Source organism: Anomaloglossus baeobatrachus, chromosome 2 (assembly GCF_048569485.1).
Source record: "Anomaloglossus baeobatrachus isolate aAnoBae1 chromosome 2, aAnoBae1.hap1, whole genome shotgun sequence".
In the NCBI taxonomy this organism is placed as follows: Eukaryota; Metazoa; Chordata; class Amphibia; order Anura; family Aromobatidae; genus Anomaloglossus; species Anomaloglossus baeobatrachus.
Window position 1 is genome coordinate 144598333 of NC_134354.1, and position 18540 is coordinate 144616872.

At 44.5% G+C, this 18540-nt stretch overlaps 1 protein-coding gene across 4 annotated transcripts in view; it reads right to left on the reverse strand.

Annotated features, from left to right (window-relative positions):
• CNKSR2 (connector enhancer of kinase suppressor of Ras 2) overlaps positions 1–18540 on the reverse strand; it is a 562096-nt gene that overhangs the window by 25323 nt on the left and 518233 nt on the right. For 3 of the 4 annotated variants that reach the window (XM_075335413.1, XM_075335412.1, XM_075335411.1), the window contains one exon: positions 5975–6168. The exons of the other annotated variant lie outside the window; for it this stretch is intronic. In XM_075335413.1, the coding sequence (XP_075191528.1) occupies positions 5975–6168 (194 nt within the window). The remainder of the gene's footprint in view (positions 1–5974; positions 6169–18540) is intronic. 4 annotated transcript variants of the gene reach the window in all.

The following is an 18540-nucleotide window of genomic DNA, read 5'->3' on the forward strand; positions in this document are numbered from 1 at the left end:
GGAGTGAGGTGGCAGATGCAGGGGCGCAGAGGCTGATGGGGGAGTGAGGTGGCAGATGCAGGGGCGCAGAGGTTGATGGGGGAGTGAGGTGGCTGATGCAGGGGCGCAGCGGCAGATGGGGAGAGAACTGTGGCTGATTGGGAGAGTGCGGTGGCAGATGGGGAGAGTGCGGCGGCAGATGCAGGGGAGGTGGAGCAGCTGATGGGGAGAGTTCGGCGGCTGATGCAGGGGCGGTGGAGCGGCTGATGGGGAGAGTGTGGTGGCTTATGCAGGGGCGGTGGAGCGGCTGATGGGGAGAGTGTGGCGGCTGATGCAGGGGCAGTGGAGCGGCTGATGGGGAGAGTGGAGCGGCAGATGCTGGGGAGTGCGCAGCGGCAGATGCTGGGGAGTGCAGCGGCAGATGCTGGGGAGTGCAGCGGCAGATGCTGGGGAGAGTGGAGCGGCAGATGCAGGGGAGAGTGGAGCGGCAGATGGGGAGAGAGCAGTGGCTGATGGGGAGAGGGGAGCGGCAGATGCTGGGGCGGTGGAGCGGCAGATGCTGGGGCGGTGGAGCGGCAGATGAAGGGGCGGTGGAGCGGCAGATGAAGGGGCGGTGGAGCGGCAGATGAAGGGGCGGTGGAGCGGCAGATGAAGGGGCGGTGGAGCGGCAGATGGGGAGAGAGCAGTGGCTGATGGGGAGAGGGGAGCGGCAAATGCTGGGGCGGTGGAGCGGCAGATGCAGGGGCGGTGGAGCGGCAGATGCACGGGCGGTGGAGCGGCAGATGGGGAGAGAGCAGTGGCTGATGGGGAGAGGGGAGCGGCAGATGCTGGGGCGGTGGAGCGGCAGATGCAGGGGCAGTGGAGCGGTAGATGCAGGGGCGGTGGAGCGGCAGATTGGGATGGAGCAGTGGCTGATGGGGAGAGGGGAGCGGCAGATGCAGGGGCGGTGGAGCGGCAGATGGGGAGAGAGCAGTGGCTGATGGGGAGAGGGGAGCGGCAGATGCTGGGGCGGTGGAGCGGCAGATGCTGGGGCGGTGGAGCGGTAGATGGGGAGAGAGCAGTGGCTGATGGGGAGAGGGGAGCGGCAGATGCTGGGGCGGTGGAGCGGCAGATGGGGAGAGAGCAGTGGCTGATGGGGAGAGGGGAGCGGCAGATGCTGGGGCGGTGGAGCGGCTGATGGGGAGAGTGCAGCGGCCGCCGTGACGCTCTCCTCCCGCTGCGCCACCCCCTGCATCTGACGCCGCTTGCTCTTACTGCTGAGTAGCGGCATAACATGCAGGGGCGCAGTGGGAGAGTAGCGGCATCACATGCAGGAGCGCAGCGGGAGAGCAGGGGCGAAGCACATGGAGCAGGGCAGCGGTGGATCGGGGGCTGTGACTCACAGATGGGCACCCGCAGGGATCGCTCTCCTCAGATTCCACGGAGGGAGACGCTGAGGAGAGCGATCTCCTACAGCGAGCTCACCCGGTCCCAGAGGCACGGTGCTGCTTGGAGAAATCGGTCACAAGGCCGATCTCTCCAATCGGAGCTGGGGGCGGGTGCAGTAAAGCTCACTGAGCTCCAGCCAATGGCCAGTGCTGCAGCAGCACTGACATAGCTGGATTTCAATGCTTCAGCCATTTTCAATGACTGAAACATAACACTGGCTGTGATTGGCTGACGAACGCCGTTCAGCCAATCACAGCCTCCGTAGGTCCGGGAAGGAGACACCACCCCTCCTGAGGTCAGGTACAAGTCCTCTCCTTCCCGAATCTACAGTTTTTTAAAACCGATCGCGGTGCCCGGTGCTCCGGGGCCGCGATTTCGCCATGACGGATCTATCCGTCATGGGTCTTTAAGTACCAGGGCACCATGACGGCTAGATCCGTCAAAGGTCGTGAAGGGGTTAAAAGCCACCGGGGACCGAGACACAGGAGAATAGTAGGACAGGCAGATCCCTGGCAACATCTTCCCATCCGCTATCTCTGGAGTGACAGTTTCTCACTGCCTGCGTTGATGGAGAATCTTGTCAGTCCAGGGAAGTGGACGGGAAGAAGCCACGGAGATCTGCCTGGCTGACTAGTCTACAGTGTGGCTTGGTCCACAGGGGCTTATAACAATGTTTTTCACTAAAATGCCACAACATTTCACAATTAACATACCTGCCTGAAATCATGCAGCCAGTGCGTTATACATGCTGTCCTTAGATCAGGCTGCATGTATCAGCTGTCAGATTCACTTTAATGCTAATTGTACAGTCATATGAAAAAGTTTGGGCACCCCTATTAATGTTAACCTTTATAACAATTTGGGTTTTTGCAACAGCCATTTCAGTTTCATATATCTAATAACTGATGGACTGAGTAATATTTCTGGATTGAAATGAGGTTTATTCTACTAACAGAAAACGTGCAATCCGCATTTAAACAAAATTTGACCAGTGCAAAAGTATGGGCACCCTTATCAATTTCTTGATTTGAACACTCCTAACTACTTTTTACTAACTTACTAAAGCACTAAATTGGTTTTGCAACCTCATTGAGCTTTGAACTTCATAGGTAGGTGTATCCAATCATGAGAAAAGGTATTTAAGGTGGCCACTTGCAAGTTGTTCTCCTATTTGAATCTCCTATAAAGAGTGGCATCATGGGCTCCTCAAAACAACTCTCAAATGATCTGAAAACAAAGATTATTCAACATAGTTGTTCAGGGGAAGGATACAAAAAGTTGTCTCAGAGATTTAAACTGTCAGTTTCCACTGTGAGGAACATAGTAAGGAAATGGAAGAACACAGGTACAGTTCTTGTTAAGCCCAGAAGTGGCAGGCCAATAAAAATATCAGAAAGGCAGAGAAGAAGAATAGTGAGAACAGTCAAGGACAATCCACAGACCACCTCCAAAGACCTGCAGCTTCATCTTGCTGCAGATGGTGTCAATGTGCATCGGTCAACAATACAGCGCACGTTGCACAAGGAGAAGCTGTATGGGAAAGTGATGCAAAAAAAGCAGTTTCTGCAAGCACACCACAAACAGTCGCCTGAAGTATGCAAAAGCACATTTGGACAAGCCAGTTACATTTTGGAAAAAACTCCTGTGGACTGATGAAACAAAGATTGAGTTGTTTGGTCATACAAAAAGGCGTTATGCATGGAGGCAAAAAAAACACGGCATTCCAAGAAAAGCCTTGCTACCCACAGTAAAATTTGGTGGAGGTTCCATCATGCTTGGGGGCTGTGTGGCAAATGCCGGCACCGGGAATCTTGTTAAAGTTGAGAGTCGCATGGATTCAACTCAGTATCAGCAGATTCTTGACAATAATGTGCAAGAATCAGTGACGAAGTTGAAGTTACGCAGGGGATGGATATTTCAGCAAGACAATGATCCAAAACACCGCTCCAAATCTACTCAGGCATTCATGCAGAGGAACAATTACAATGTTCTGGAATGGCCATCCCAGTCCCCAGACCTGAATATCATTGAAAATCTGTGGGATGATTTGAAGCGTGCTGTCGATGCTCGGTGACCATCAAACTTAACTGAACTGGAATTGTTTTGTAAACAGGAATGGTCAAATATACCTTCATCCAGGAACTCATTAAAAGCTCCAGGAAGCTACTAGAGGCTGTTATTTTTGCAAAAGGAGAATCTACAAAATATTAATGTCACTTTTATGTTGAGGTGCCCATACTTTTGCACTGGTCAAATTTTGTTTAAATGCGGATTGCACATTTTCTGTTAGTACAATAAACGTCATTTCAATCCAGAAATATTACTCAGTCCATCAGTTATTAGATATATGAAACTGAAATAGCTGTTGCAAAAACCCAAATTGTTATAAAAAAAAAAAGGTTAACATTAATAGGGGTGCCCAAACTTTTTCATATGACTGTATGTATGATGTATGGATTAGAATACCAAGCTAGTTAAGAATTCTCAAAGAAAAATCCATCACAACAGGTACAAAAAAAGAAAAGATCATAAAAATGATCCACTAAATTAAAGTTGTTTCATTTCTAAAACCAGAAATTTTCAACAATAAAATTCTTACTCACTGGACAATCAAACATATCTGTAAATGTGATTTCAATGGGTATCACTCAATTTTTAATTAGCCCTGTGGTGGTTCTGCTGCAGAATTACACATTTTCTGCCAATCTCTCTGGCAGATGACAGATGATCATTGGAAAACCCAATACACACTGTAATAAGCCAATAGTCGGAGGACTCTTGAATGTTAAAAAGATTGTCCAACTTGGACCCTTGCAACACTATATCCAAAAGTTAGGTTATCTTGAAGTTACATTTACTGAATGCGGCACTTGAGTTATGCAACTGAAGAATGTCATCTGTAAGAGAACTGGTATGAAGAGTAAGGGAAGTAAGCTGCCGCTTAGGCTGCCAATGGGGGTGAACAGATGGGTTGTGTACGAATGGTTAATAATGCTGTATGGCACAACCCACAGAACCCCTGATGTACTACAGCAGAAATCACCCTCCTTGTCATTGGATTTTATGACCAAGAATTGAAAGGCTATATCATGCAAGATAAATTGTCATGGACAATATACAATATATATTTAGTTCTATTTTGTTTTACTTAACTGTATGTGTCTGGGGCTAAAACAAAATCATTTTTGTAATTGGGTTTCATTAAACATTTTGTACCATTTGACTTTTACAGGCCCATTGTTTCCATCCACATTCAACTTTGATGTGGTCTATGGTCATAGATCAGCTGAGAGAAGCTCAGAATAAGACAGAACGTGCAACTCACAGGCCCTAGAAGGTAAGTGGTTCAACACTTAAAAAAAATAATTTTTAAATTTGTTTTTTTTAGGTTAAATACAGAAAGTGTACCCAAAGATAGACAACCCCTTTAAAAATAATGGACCCGTTAGATCTAGGTCTATCGATTCCTGTATTAGATCAGTCAATGTTAGCACAATAAAGATATTAGGGATAATCCAAGGGACCATTTGCTGAGAAGACTTTGAAATGAACAGGTTCTGGCATCACCCTCTCAGCCAATCCTGAATTGAGTCACTCAGCAGAAAGAGTATGAGCAAAGGGGAATGTACCTCAAAGATGGGAAGGCATTTATAAGAAGACATAATTGGAGAATAACTACCATTTCACTTCGCAATGCTTACTACATCACTGATATTAGTGATCAAGCATTATTAAAATTAATTACCACCCATAGAATTTCAAATTACTTTCACACTATTTATAAAAAAAAAAAAAAAAAAAAAAAAAAAAAGTACAAATCATTTTGTGATGAGTAACATTTATGGCATACCCATAGGATAGGCCATAAATGTCTGACAGATTCGGGACAGACACCCATCTCGAAAAAAGGGGTTTCTTGAGCCATTCTTTCGTCAATTTCCCCTGGCTGTATTCTGAACTTTTATAGCAACAAATGTGCAGCAAAGTCTCCACCTAGTGGTGGTCAGATGTTTTCCAGAGCATGAGGTTGGGGTATCCCTGTTCTAGAAATAGGTGCCAAGAGGTGGGACCTTCATTTATTGGACATTTAGGTCATAGCCTTTGGACATGTCATAAATGCGTCTTGTGAGCCTTAAAAATTGGGTTAGGACAGCATCTTGGGAAGTGTCAACTGTTATGGACAATTGGTGTATGCTCTTGACCTGATATGTGCCAAAGTCATTTAATGGGAATCTTTCTGTGGCATAATGTACAGAAAAATATACTGCAAAACAAAATAATGTGAATGAAAGAGTGAGTTAATATTATACAGAAATAAGCTTAGGTTTAATACCCAGATAAAAACATTACGCCCATACAAGCCAAACTGCCGTGTGTGTGTGTGTGTATATTGTGTGTGTGTATGTGTGTGTATATTGTGTGTGTGTGTGTGGTGTGTGTGTAATATTTTATATATAATATTTTTATATTTACGGTTAGGGAAAAAAAAAAAAGAAGAAAGAAGAAAAATAAATTCCCACTTTATTATCCTTCCCAAGTGCTTCAAAATTATTTTCTAATTTCCTACCTTTAAAGTGCTTTGCAAAATTCGCAGTCTGTGAAGTTTTTCATTGACTACTGGATCACTAGATCTTTTTATAAAGGACTTCTTGTACTCCAATTTGGTTGAAAGACGCTGTTCTCCAATTGGGGACAAACTGGCCTTTTCCAGGGCCCTGTAGAGATCTTGTAATGAGTCTGCTGGCTTCTCATCTACAGTGTCTGCCATCACGAAAACAGAAGGAATGGAGCAACATTAACTAGTGAGAAATTGTAGGCCAGCAACTTTTTATTTTTCTTACAGTGAGGGACACAGGAAGGAGTTTAGGATTTATTTATTTTTTTATTACCCCACTATGGACCCATTGAGAAGAACTTTAAAGTAGGGAATAAACACTTTAATATAAAAAGACTGTTCATAAGCTCTGTCGGAAGTATTGCTGTGGGTCCAAGCAGTTCAGCTACTTTAGAAGGAACAACATAATTGGTAAATTATTACATTTGTAATTGACATATTTGTAGTTGCTAAAAAGATGGCAGATTAAAAAAGGGGTAAAAGAATTTAATAGGCCAAATGGCATGATAATCCTTACAACTGATTTCTAATTTTTCTTCACAAATAGTAAAATAATTAAATGAGCAGTAAGAAAAATAATTTAAAAAAACAATAATATAGTAAGAAATTAGGACTCAATGAAGGGAAAATATAAACAGAATCAGATGGGAGGCCAAGTAGACTTCAAAGACAATTAGTGAATAAACCTTCTTTATGGTAATAATTAAAGGGATGGTATTCATTAATTCAAATCACTTGTAAGAGCAATCAGATTGGCAATTTCATTGTAGTAATAGGTTTTAATATTTCACCTTTTGTACTACAAAAATTGTTTTAATAAAATCTAAATGTTTCCCTAATTCTCTTTAAAGGGAACCTGTCACCACTTTTTCACCTATAAGCTGCGACCACCACCACCGGGCTCTTATATACAGCATTCTAACATGCTGTATATAAGAACCCAGGCCGGGGGTATAACATAAAAAACGCTTTATAATACTTACTAACGGTTGCACAGTGGGCCTTATGGGTGTCTGTTTTCCGGAGACGGCGCCTCCTCTTTCAGCCATCTTCATCCTCTTTCTGAAGCCTGGGTGCATGACGCGGCTACGTCATACACACTCGCCGGTTCTGCGCAGGCGCACTACAATACTTTGTTCTACCCTGCTCAAGGCAGATCAAAGTGCGCCTGCTCAGGATCAGAAAATGTCGGCGAGTGTGTATGACGTCGGACCTGTCATGCACCACGGCTAGAGAAGAAGGAGCACAAAAATGGCCAAAAGAGGCGTCGCCGACACCGGACAATGGAGATGCCCATAAGGCTTACTGCGCGACCGTTAGGTAAGTATTATAAAGTGTTTATGTTATACCCCTGGCCTGGCTCTTATATACAGCATGTTAGAATGCTGTATATGAGAGCATGGTGGTGGTGGCCGCAGCTTATAGGCAAAAAAGTAGTGCCAGGTTCCCTTTAATGCAACAAATGTTATGAGACAGTACAAATATTTATTTTTCTGAGAAGTGGGGTTAATTGCCACCTCTATATGCAGTACATTCTATAGTAAAATGGTTATACAGTCCTGGCCAAAAGATTTGGAACCCTCAAAATTGTTCCAGAAAATGAAGTATTTCTGGCAGAAAATTGTTGCAATTACACATGTTTTGTTATACAAGTTTATTTCCTTTGTGTGTATTGTAACAACACACACATAAAACAGATACGAAAAGGCAAATTGGATGTAATTTCAAACAAAATCCCAAAATGGATCAGACAAAAACGTTGGCACCCTCAACTTAACATTTCGTTGCACACCTTTGGAATTTATAACTTCAATCAATTCCTTCCTATAAACCATCAACAAGCTCCTTACACCTCTCAACTGAAATTTTGGATCACTCTTGTTTTTCACTCTGCTCCAGGTCTCTCATATTTGAAGGTGCCTTCTGCCAATAGCAATTTTAAGATTTGTCCACAGGTGTTCAATGGGACTTATATCTGGACTCATTGCTGCCACTTCAGAACTCTCCAGCGCTTTGCTTCCATCCATTTCTGGTTGCTGCTTTAAGTATTTTTGGGGTCATTGTCCTGCTGAAATACTCATTACTTGGGATACAAACCCAACTTTCTTACACTGGGCACTATTTTGTGACCCAAAATCCTTTGGTGATCTTCATATTTCATGATGGCTTGCACACACATTCAATGCACCCAGTGCCAGATGAAGCAAGAGAACCCAAAACATATTTGAACCCCCACCATATTTGACTGTAGGTACCGTGTTCTTTTCCTTTTATGCCTCATTCCATTTACAGTAAACAGTAGAATGATGTGCTTTAACAAAAAGCTCTATCTTGGTCTCATCTATCCACAAGATGCTTTACCACAAAGATTTTAGTTTACTCATATACATTTTGGCAAACAGCAGTCTATCTTTTTAGGTCTGTGTGTCAGCAGTGGAGTCATCCTGGGTCTCCTGCAATAGTGATTAATTTCATTCAAATGTCTATGGATAGTTGGCACCGACACGTGTGCACCCTGAGCCTACATGAAAGCTTGAAATGCTTTTGAATTCAATTGGAACTGCTTATCCACTCTCTGAACTGTCGTGCATTGCAACCTTCATCAATATTTCTTGGCCGTCCAAGTTCGGGGAGATTAGATACAGTGCCATGGATTATGCACTGTGCTGAAAGGAACAACATCATCTCCGGAGATGGACTTGTAACCTTGAGATTGTTGATAGTTTTCAACAATTTTGGTCCTCAAGTCCTTAGATAGTTCTCTTGTCCCTTTCTGATTTCAATGCACAGATCGGCACATACAGTGCAAAATTGAGTCAACTTCTCCCCTTCTTATCTGGTTTCAGGTGTGATTTTCAAATTGCCCACATCTGTTACTTGCCAGGGGTGAGTTTGAATGAGTATCACATGATTGAAACAAAGTAGTTTACCCATCATTTTGGCAAGCTGCCAACAATTTTGTCTGGCCCATTTTTGGACTTTTTGTGAAATTATGTCCAATTTGCCTTTTTTCTCTTTTTTTGTGTTGTTCCAGTACACACAAATGAAATAGACACGTGTATGACAAAACATGTGTAACTGCAATAATTTTCTGGTTGTAAAATTTAATTTTCTCAAAAGTTTCAAGAGTGCCAACTTTTTTGGCCAAGACTGTAAGTACTTATAGGGAACATTACTTTGCTTTTTTTTTATGACCCAAATATAAAAATTTAAAAAAATGTATAAATCTTAAAAGTTGCAGTATTTGAAGAATGGTATCTTAAGATAATTTGGCATAAGAAGCCATGTGCTGGTTTGTGTTCTCTATTCTCTCCAGGCCACAAGGCTGCATCTAAAAGGAGGTGCAGTCCACACATGTGCACCATTGCTACATTCAAGTAAGGGACACTGACAATAATCAAAGATGGCCAAGTGAGGCATAATTAAGCATTTTTTTCAGTGTTATGGACTTCAATGGAGTGGCGGGTGCATGGGTAACCTGTCTTGCCATTCATCTCCTCCTGGACATGGACTTGTGGCCATAGAAGCACGGTTATCACCGATCATGTTAAGTTCGAAAATTCTCTTATGATTGTCTTAGTAGAGGAGAACTCTGGGATGTTAAAGCCTAATGGACTGTGAACTGCAAAGATAGGAATATAAAAACATACCATATGATGAGGGAAAAAAAAAAAAGAAAAAAGAGAAAATGATAGAAAGAAATAGTAAAGCTCATAAAACATGTGCTCTGCAGAAATTAGGCTTAGATACAGAAAAACAAAAACTCTGCTCCATTAGATGTGAAACTCGTAGGCAGCACTGTTGTGTACTAGATGAATGCTGCACGCCTGGGCTGGGAGGCGGCCAGCAGTAAATTCTGCTGTCATTTCCTAACTGCCTGGGTTGTTTGCATTTTATATTGTTAATTAGTACATGATTTAAATGTCATCAGTGACAATGTACGGCAGCTATCAAACTGCTAATTTGATCTGGCACCTTGTGCTGCTCATCAGGAACATTTATAATTAGCTCCTGCCTAATCAAAGTGTTAGTGGCCTAAACGGTATATTGGGAAAAATCTATAGTTCTGAGAGGTGCGGCGAAATGGAGAGACTTCTGAGCAAACACGTCAAAAAACAAACACAAAGCAGACATGAACGTTGTTGTCATCAATTATCTTTTTCCTTTAATCACTTGGACACGTATGTGTATGGCTTCTCCAATGATAAAAGTTTAGTATATGTGTTTAAAATAAAAGTTTACATTTTTTAATGTTATTTCTTATGCAGTTTTGCTCTCCACACTGACACAGCAAAGCTTCAAAATGGAAAGTATACACAGTGGCGATCAAAAGTTTTGCATTTTGTTTAAAATGGTGATTACCGTATTTTTCGCTTTATAAGACGCACTTTTCCTCCCCAAATTTTGGGAGGAAAATGAGGGGTGCGTCTTATAAAGCGGTAGCGGGGGGGGGGGGTCCTGTCTGAGGCGATCGGGCGGCCGGGTGCCTGTGGCTGCATGCAAGCGGCCGGGTACCTGTACTTGCGTGCAGCGGCAGCCGGGTACCCGTGGCTGTGTGCGGGCGGCAGCGGGTGCTGTGTGGGGTCGGCAGCCGGGTACCTGTGCTTGCATGCGGTAGCAGACGGGTACCCATGGCTGTGTGCGGGCGGCAGCCGGGTGCTGTGTGCGAGCGGCAGTCGGGTGCCCGTGCGGGCGGCAGCCGGCTGCCGCCCTCACACAGGTACCCGGCTGCCGCCCTCACACAGTTACCCCGCTGCCGCCCGCACACAACCATGGGTACCCGGCTGCCACCGCACGCAAGCACAGGTACCCGGCGGCTTGTACGCAGGGTGGGCGGGCAGCCTGCTGGCATGGGGGCGGGCGGCTGTGCAGCTTACCAGTTGTCCGCGGTCCCACTTTCAAATGATGGCGCCGGTGGAGCTCTTGGATGAGAGCTCCATCTGCGCACGCGCTGCTCCGGGAGTCAGCGCGTGCGCAGATGGAGCCCTTGGATGAGAGCTCCATCTGCGCATGCGTCGCTCCGGGCGCCATTACTTGAATCGGGACCGCGGACACACTCCACCACTGAGCCGTCGCCGCCGCTCCCACCACTGAGCCATCGCCGCCGCTCCCACCACTGAGCCGTCGCCGCCGCTGCCACCACTGAACCGGGACCGCGGACACACTCCACCACTGAGCAGTCCCTGCCGCTGCCACCACTGAGCAGTTGCCGCCGCTCCCACCACTGAGCCGTCGCCGCCACTCCCACCACTGAGCCGTCGCCGCCGCTGCCACCACTGAACCGGGACCGCGGACACACTCCACCACTGAGCAGTCCCTGCCGCTGCCACCACTGAGCAGTTGCCGCCGCTCCCACCACTGAGCCGTCGCCGCCACTCCCATCACTGAGCCGTCGCCACCGCTGCCACCACTGAACCGGGACCGCAGACACACTCCACCACTGAGCAGTCCCTGCCACCACTGAGCAGTCGCCACCGCCGCTGCCACCACTGAACCGGGACCGTGGACACACTCCACCACTGAGCAGTCCCTGCCACCACTGAGCAGTCGCCGCCGCCACTGCCACCACTGAACCGGGACCGCGGACACTCACTGCACCGGCCTGCTGCACGGCTCACCCGCCACGGCTGCTGCCGCCACCACGGACCCCACGGATCCTGCCACCGCGGACGCCACCGCGCCTGCAACCACGGACGCCACGGCACCTGCAACCAAGGACCCCGCTGCCACTGACCTGCCGCGCCTGCCAGCACAACCTGTGCCTCCTGTGACCCCGCTTCACCACCACTGCTGCCCCCCTCCGGTAAGAGAACACCGGAGTATAAGACAGACCCCATTTTTCTTTTTTTTACCTTTTTCTATGTCTAAGTTTGGGGTGCGTCTTATATTCCGGTGCGTCTTATAAAGCGAAAAATACGGTACTTCTGTCTGGTTCTTGTGACACCATTTTCCTGGTGATGAACTAAATATGCTTGAAGTTGTCATTATACAAGACCTTAATTTTATCCAAAATGCTTTTGAATATTGGTATGAGCCTTTAAATAAAGAAAGCTGACGGCCAAAAGTTTTGCATATACTACAGTGCCTTGCGAAAGTATTCAGCCTCCTTGAAGTTTTCAACCTTTTCCCACATTTCAGGCTTCAAACAAAGATAAAAAATTTAATTTTATGGTGAAGAATCAACAAGTGGGACACAATTGTAATGGTGAACGATATTTATTGCTTATTTAAAATTTTTGTAAAAAATGAAAAACTGAAAATTAAGGCGTGCAATATTATTCGGCCCCTTTACTTTCAGTGCAGCAAACTCACTCCAGAAGTTCATTGAGGATCTCTGAATGATCCAATGTTGTCCTAAATGACTGATGATGATAAATATAATCCACCTGTGTGTAATCTAGAATTTCAGTCTTTCGATGTACAAAACAGATAGACACATACCCCAAGCAACTTGCAGCTGTAATCGTAGCAAAAGGTAGCGCTACAAAGTATTAACTTAAAGGGGACGAATAATATTGCCCGCCCCAATTTTCAGTTTTTTATTTTTTACAAAAATTTAAAATAAAGCAATAAATATTGTTCACCTTCACAATTGTGTCCCACTTGTTGTTGATTCTTAACCATAAAAAGTTTAAATTTTTATCTTTATGCTTGAAGCCTGAAATGTGGGAAAAGGTTGAAAGATTGAAGGGGCCAAATACTTTCGCAAGGCAGTGTATTTATTGATCACAACATCGAGAGTAATTCATGGTTTACATTGCCATAACTTTGTATTGTGTAGCATAACCTCTTGCTTTAATTACTGCCCCACTCCGATGGGGCATTGAAGCCACTAGGGTATTCAATACATCTTGAGGGATCTTTCTCCATTCTATTTGCAAATTTGCAAACAATTCATCTTTCTTGCTATGGGTACAGGCCCCAACTCGTCACCCTAACTTATCCCAAAGGTGCTCTATAGGGTGTAAATCCGAGGTTTTGGCTTGACCATTGCAAAAAGAGAACATATTTCTTTGTTAATCAAGTTTTTACTAGATTAGATGTGTGCTTAGGATCATTGTCTTGCTGGAATTTCCAGCCTTTGCCTACTTTGGTTTTACCATGTGGCAGCATTACATTCTCCAGTATATCCTTGTACATGGCAGCATTCATATTTCCATCAATTCTATGCAGATGGCCAATGGTAGATGCAGAAAAGCAGCCCCAGAAAATAGCATTGCCAGCACCATGTTTCACTGTAGGTATTTGGTACCTTACATCATTAAGTTTTCCAATTGAGCAGTATATATAGTCTTTGCCATAACTACCAAACAGATTGAGCTTGGATTCATCTGACCACAACACCTTAGACCAATCTGTCCTTTCCATTGGCTTTGTTATTTGGCAAACACAAGTTGAACCTTCTGGTCCTTTGCAGAGATGAAAGGCTTCTTGACTGGAACTCGTGCATTCATGCCTGCTGCTTAGCCATCGCACCGCAGTTTGGCGACTCACTTTGACTCCAAATTCTTCATCAGATACAGACTTTTTCTTAATAATATGATGAACTTAGGAAGTTTTCCGTACTCGTCCCCTTCTATGTTTATCAGCTGTTCCATAACCTTTTTCTTTATTATACATGACACTTGACTCTGAACAGTTGAATTCCATAGCTCCTCTTTTTGACTTTTGCCTGACTTCACTCTCAGAATAATAAGCCAACTGACATCTGGTGATACATTTGGTTGTGTCTTTCCAATGTTTTATACGAAAAACACACAAAGATAAATAATTGGGTAAAATTAGACTGCCCATGACAAAATATGCAAAACATTTGGGCCAGCAAATGTGGAAAACTAACACAAAGGGGTAAAACAATGTTGATCCTTACAGCTGACAACTATTTGCTTCCAGTTTACTGAAATCACCAGGAAAATGGAAACGCAACAACGAGACAGAAGTAATCACACTGTAAAAAAAAAAAGCAAAACGTTTGGTCTCCACTGTAGGTTGCTTAGTGGAAAGCTGCAGTACCCGTTGATAGTAAATGTTTGAAACACTTCTACAATTAAGTAAGGATAGCTGTAAGTGACCGATAATGGCAAGGTAAATATTATCAGTGATACAGACTATTGGGGCTTGTTAATTTTGGGCAGAAAATCTACATCAGGATGTAATAGGAGAGTACCGGATAAGAATTCAACAAAATGAATTCACACAGCGCAGATATTTTGTGAGGGGAGACTGACCTGCAGAGCAGATTTTTAAAGAGACTTTTTTTCATCTGCGGGGCAAAGCAATAAGTAGATAGTTGCCAACTACCTGCTTGTTCTGCTGCACCCATCTTTGCCAACACAGAGCAGTCACAGATCCGCTCCAGGCAGCATTTTTCCTACTTTCTGTGATGTCATGACGACAGAGCACTTCCTTTTCTTCTGCTCTCCTGTGTCAATGAGGTGTGACTGCCAACATCATGTTGATTGACAGCAGGATTCCAGCTGCCTAATTCAGGACAGGTGCCCTGAGTTAGTGCAATTCACATTCTATGAGCAGAGTTGTGAGATAAGTCTGCTAGTGACACTGATACTCCACATAGGAAAGCAGTGCTCCATGCAATGTAAATCACACTAAGGCCCGTTTTACACGTCAGTGAAAAACACAGACGTTTTTCACTGGCGTGTAAAACATGCACATGTCCTTGCGTGTGCCGAAAATCACGGCACACGTGGGTTGTCTAAGTGCAATCCGGGCTCCGTTCTCCGTGGCCCGTGATTGCACTTAGAGATTCACTCACCTGCGCCCGCTCCCGCTGTCCATGGTGCTGATCGCTCCCGCGACGCAGCATCCGGCCGGCGGTGACCCCTGCAGGAGCTGCTTCCGGGTCGGCTGTGTCGCGCATAATGAATATGCGCGACAGTAATCAGCCGGCACAGAAGGAGCAGGCTGCACAGGCTGCAGAGGACATCGCTGGACGCCGGGTGAGTTAAAATGTTTTTTATTTTAAAAGCACGTTTTTTTCTGGCACGTGTTTCACGGACCACACCACTGCGTGGTCCGTGGAACATCAGTGATGCCAGAAAAAAATGGACATGTCTCCGTGCAGCAATCACGCACACGCGGGTACGCTGCACAGAGACACGTGCAGTGACAAATCACTGACGTGTGAGCAGACCCATTCATTATAATGGGTCTGCATATGTCAGTGATTCTGGTACGTTTAAAAAAAAGCACAAACGTACCAGAATCACTGACGTGTGAAAGGGGCCTAAGGCCCGTTTCACACGTCAGTGAAAAACACAGACGTTCTTCACTGATGTGTAAGACACGCACATGTCCCTCCGTGTGCCGTGATTCCCGGCACACGTGGGTTGTCTAAGTGCAATCCGGGCTCCGTTCTCCGTGGTCCGCGATTACACAGAGATTAACTCACCTGTGCCCTCTCTCCATGGTGCTGAACGCTCCTGTGGTGCAGCATCCGGCCGGCGCTGACCCCTGCAGCAGCTGCTTCCGGGTCGGCTGTGTCGTGCATTCATGAATATGCACGACAGTAATGAGCCGGCTCAGAAGCAGCAAGCAGAACGGGCTGCAGAGAGCATTGCTGAAGCCGGGTGAGCAAAAATTATTTTTATTTTATATGCACGTTTTTTTCTGGCACGTGTTTCACGGATCACACCACTGCGTGGTCCGTGGGACATCAGTGATGCCAGAAAAAAATGGACATGTCTCCGTGCGGCAATCACGGGGGTACACCGCACGGAGACACGTTCAGTGAAAAATCACTCATGTGTGAGCAGACCCATTCATTATAATGGGTCTGCGTATGTCAGTGATTCTGGTACGTATAAAAAAAAAAGCACAAACGTACCAGAATCACTGACGTGTGAAAGAGGCCTAAGTCCAATGCCTGTGAAAGTGGATGCAGATTGGTTGGAATGAGTATGACAAAGCCTGCCTGACATTTTTTTTTTTTTAAGTTACACCACTTTACTGATGTAACATACTGCTGAAATGTACTCCAATGCCTGACTGGAGTAACATTTTCGACGAGGTCCACATAGGTGCGCGACAATGAGAAGACTAGCCTAAATCATTAAGTGTTTTATGTCTCTTAATCAATTAGACGCATCTTACTCCTGCATGCACCTACATTAAAAGGGAATCTGTCAGCAAGTTTTTGCTATGTAATCTCAAGACACCATGCAGCAGGGGTTTAAAAAACAAAAAAAACAAAACACAAAACAAAAATCAACTATGAGTTTCTTATCACGCTGTATGCTATTTACTTAAACTAAAGGCTTTATCACCTAGTGATTACCATTACTGGACTACAATGTCACGCATACGGAAGTCCAATACACCTCCTGCTGTGATTGACACCACACTGATAGTGTTTGCTTCTGCTACATCTAAAGCCTTTGATTGTGTCAGAACGGCTATAGCTAGTAATCTAAGTGACATATAAGTGGATTCAGGGTCTCTTTGCCTACATTATGCTGCTCTCAGATGAGGTAGCAAAAACCTGCTGACCGATTCCCTTTAACACTAGCATATGAAATGCCAATCTTAATGAATTGAGCTCTATCGCCGCAACCAACAGCAATCATAACAGCTTTTGTAGCAGATATCAGTAGATCCACACCAAAATATACAAAAAAATACCTTCTGCACAGTTTGGCAAAAAAAACCCTAAGCTGTAGACTTCACATCAGAAGAGACATCCTCTTAAGTGTCCTTATTCACACATCTGTGTGTCATGGTGCGTGATACATGGACCAAAATGCAACAGACTCATAGCAATATAGGAGGTTATTAAGTTCGGATCAGGAGACTCGTGTCCACAGTTCATGGATCACAGTCCATACTCCGACTGTGACACACACACAGATACAGTGCCTTGCGAAAGTATTCAGCCCCCTTGAATTTTTCAACCTTTTCCCACATTTCAGGCTTCAAACAAAGATAAAATGTTAATGTTATGGTGAAGAATCAACAACAAGTGGGACACAATTGTGAAGTTGAATGAAATGTATTGCTTATTTTAAACTTTTCTTAAAATTAAAAAAATGAAAATTGGGGCGTGCAATATCATTCGTCCCCTTTAAGTTAATACTTTGTAGCACTACCTTTTGCTGCGATTACAGCTACAAGTCGCTTGGGGTATGTCTCTATCAGTTTTACTCATCGAGAGACTGAAATTCTTGCCCATTCTTCCTTTGCAAACAGCTGGAGCTGAGTGAGGTTGGATGGAGAGTGTTTGTGAACAGCAGTTTTCAGCTCTTTCCACAGATTCTCGATTGGATTCAGGTCTGGACTTTGACTTGGCCATTCTAACACCTGGATATGTTTATTTGTGAACCATTCCATTGTAGATTTTGCTTTATGTTTGGGATCATTGTCTTGTTGGAAGGCAAATCTCTTTCCCAGTCTCAGGTCTTTTGTAGACTCCAACATTTTTTCTTCAAGAATGGTCCTGTATTTGGCTCCATCCATCTTCCCATCAATTTTAACCATCTTCCCTGTCCCTGCTGAAGAAAATCAGGCCCAAACCATGATGCTGCCACCACCATGTTTGACAGTGGGGATGGTGTATTCAGGGTGATGAGCGGTGTTGCTTTTACGCCAAACATATTGTTTGGCATTGTGCCCAAAGAGTTTGATTTTGCTTTGATCTGACCAGAGCACCTTCTTCCACATGTTTGGTGTGTCTCCCAGGTGGCTTGTGGCAAACTTTAAATGACACTTTTTATGGATATCGTTGAGAATGGCTTTCTTCTTGCTACTCTTCCATAAAGGTCAGATTTGTGCAGTGTACAACTGATTGTTATCCTATGGACAGACTCTCCCACCTCAGCTGTAGACCTCTGCAGTTCATCCAGAGTGATCAGGGGCCTCTTGGCTGCATCTCTGACCAGTCTTCTCCTTGTTTGACATGAAATTTTTGAGGGACGGCCGGGTATGGGTAGATTTGCAGTGATATCATACTCCTTCCATTTCAATATGATCGTTTGCACAGTGCTTCTTGGGATGTTTAAATATGTTGAAATCTTTTTGTAACCAAATCTGACTTTAAACTTCTCCACAACAGTATCATGGACCTGCCTGTTGTGTTCCTTGGTCTTCATGATGTTATCTGTGCTTTAAACAGAACACTGAGACTATCACAGAGCAGGTGCATTTATACGGAGACTTGATTACACACAGGTGGCTTATATTTATCATCATCAGTCATTTAGGACAACATTGGATCATTCAGAGATCCTCAATGAACTTCTGGAGTGAGTTTGCTGCACTGACAGTAAAGGGACCGAATAATATTGCACGGCCCAATTTTCAGTTTTTTAATTGTAAGAAAAGTTTAAAATAAACAATAAATTTTGTTCAACTTCACAATTGTGTCCCACTTGTTGTTGATTCTTCAGCATAACATTTACATTTTTATCTTTATGTTTGAAGTCTGAAATGTGGGAAAAAGTTAATAAATTCAAGTGGGCCAAATACTTTTGCAAAGCACTGTATATGAATATGGCCATATAGAGACA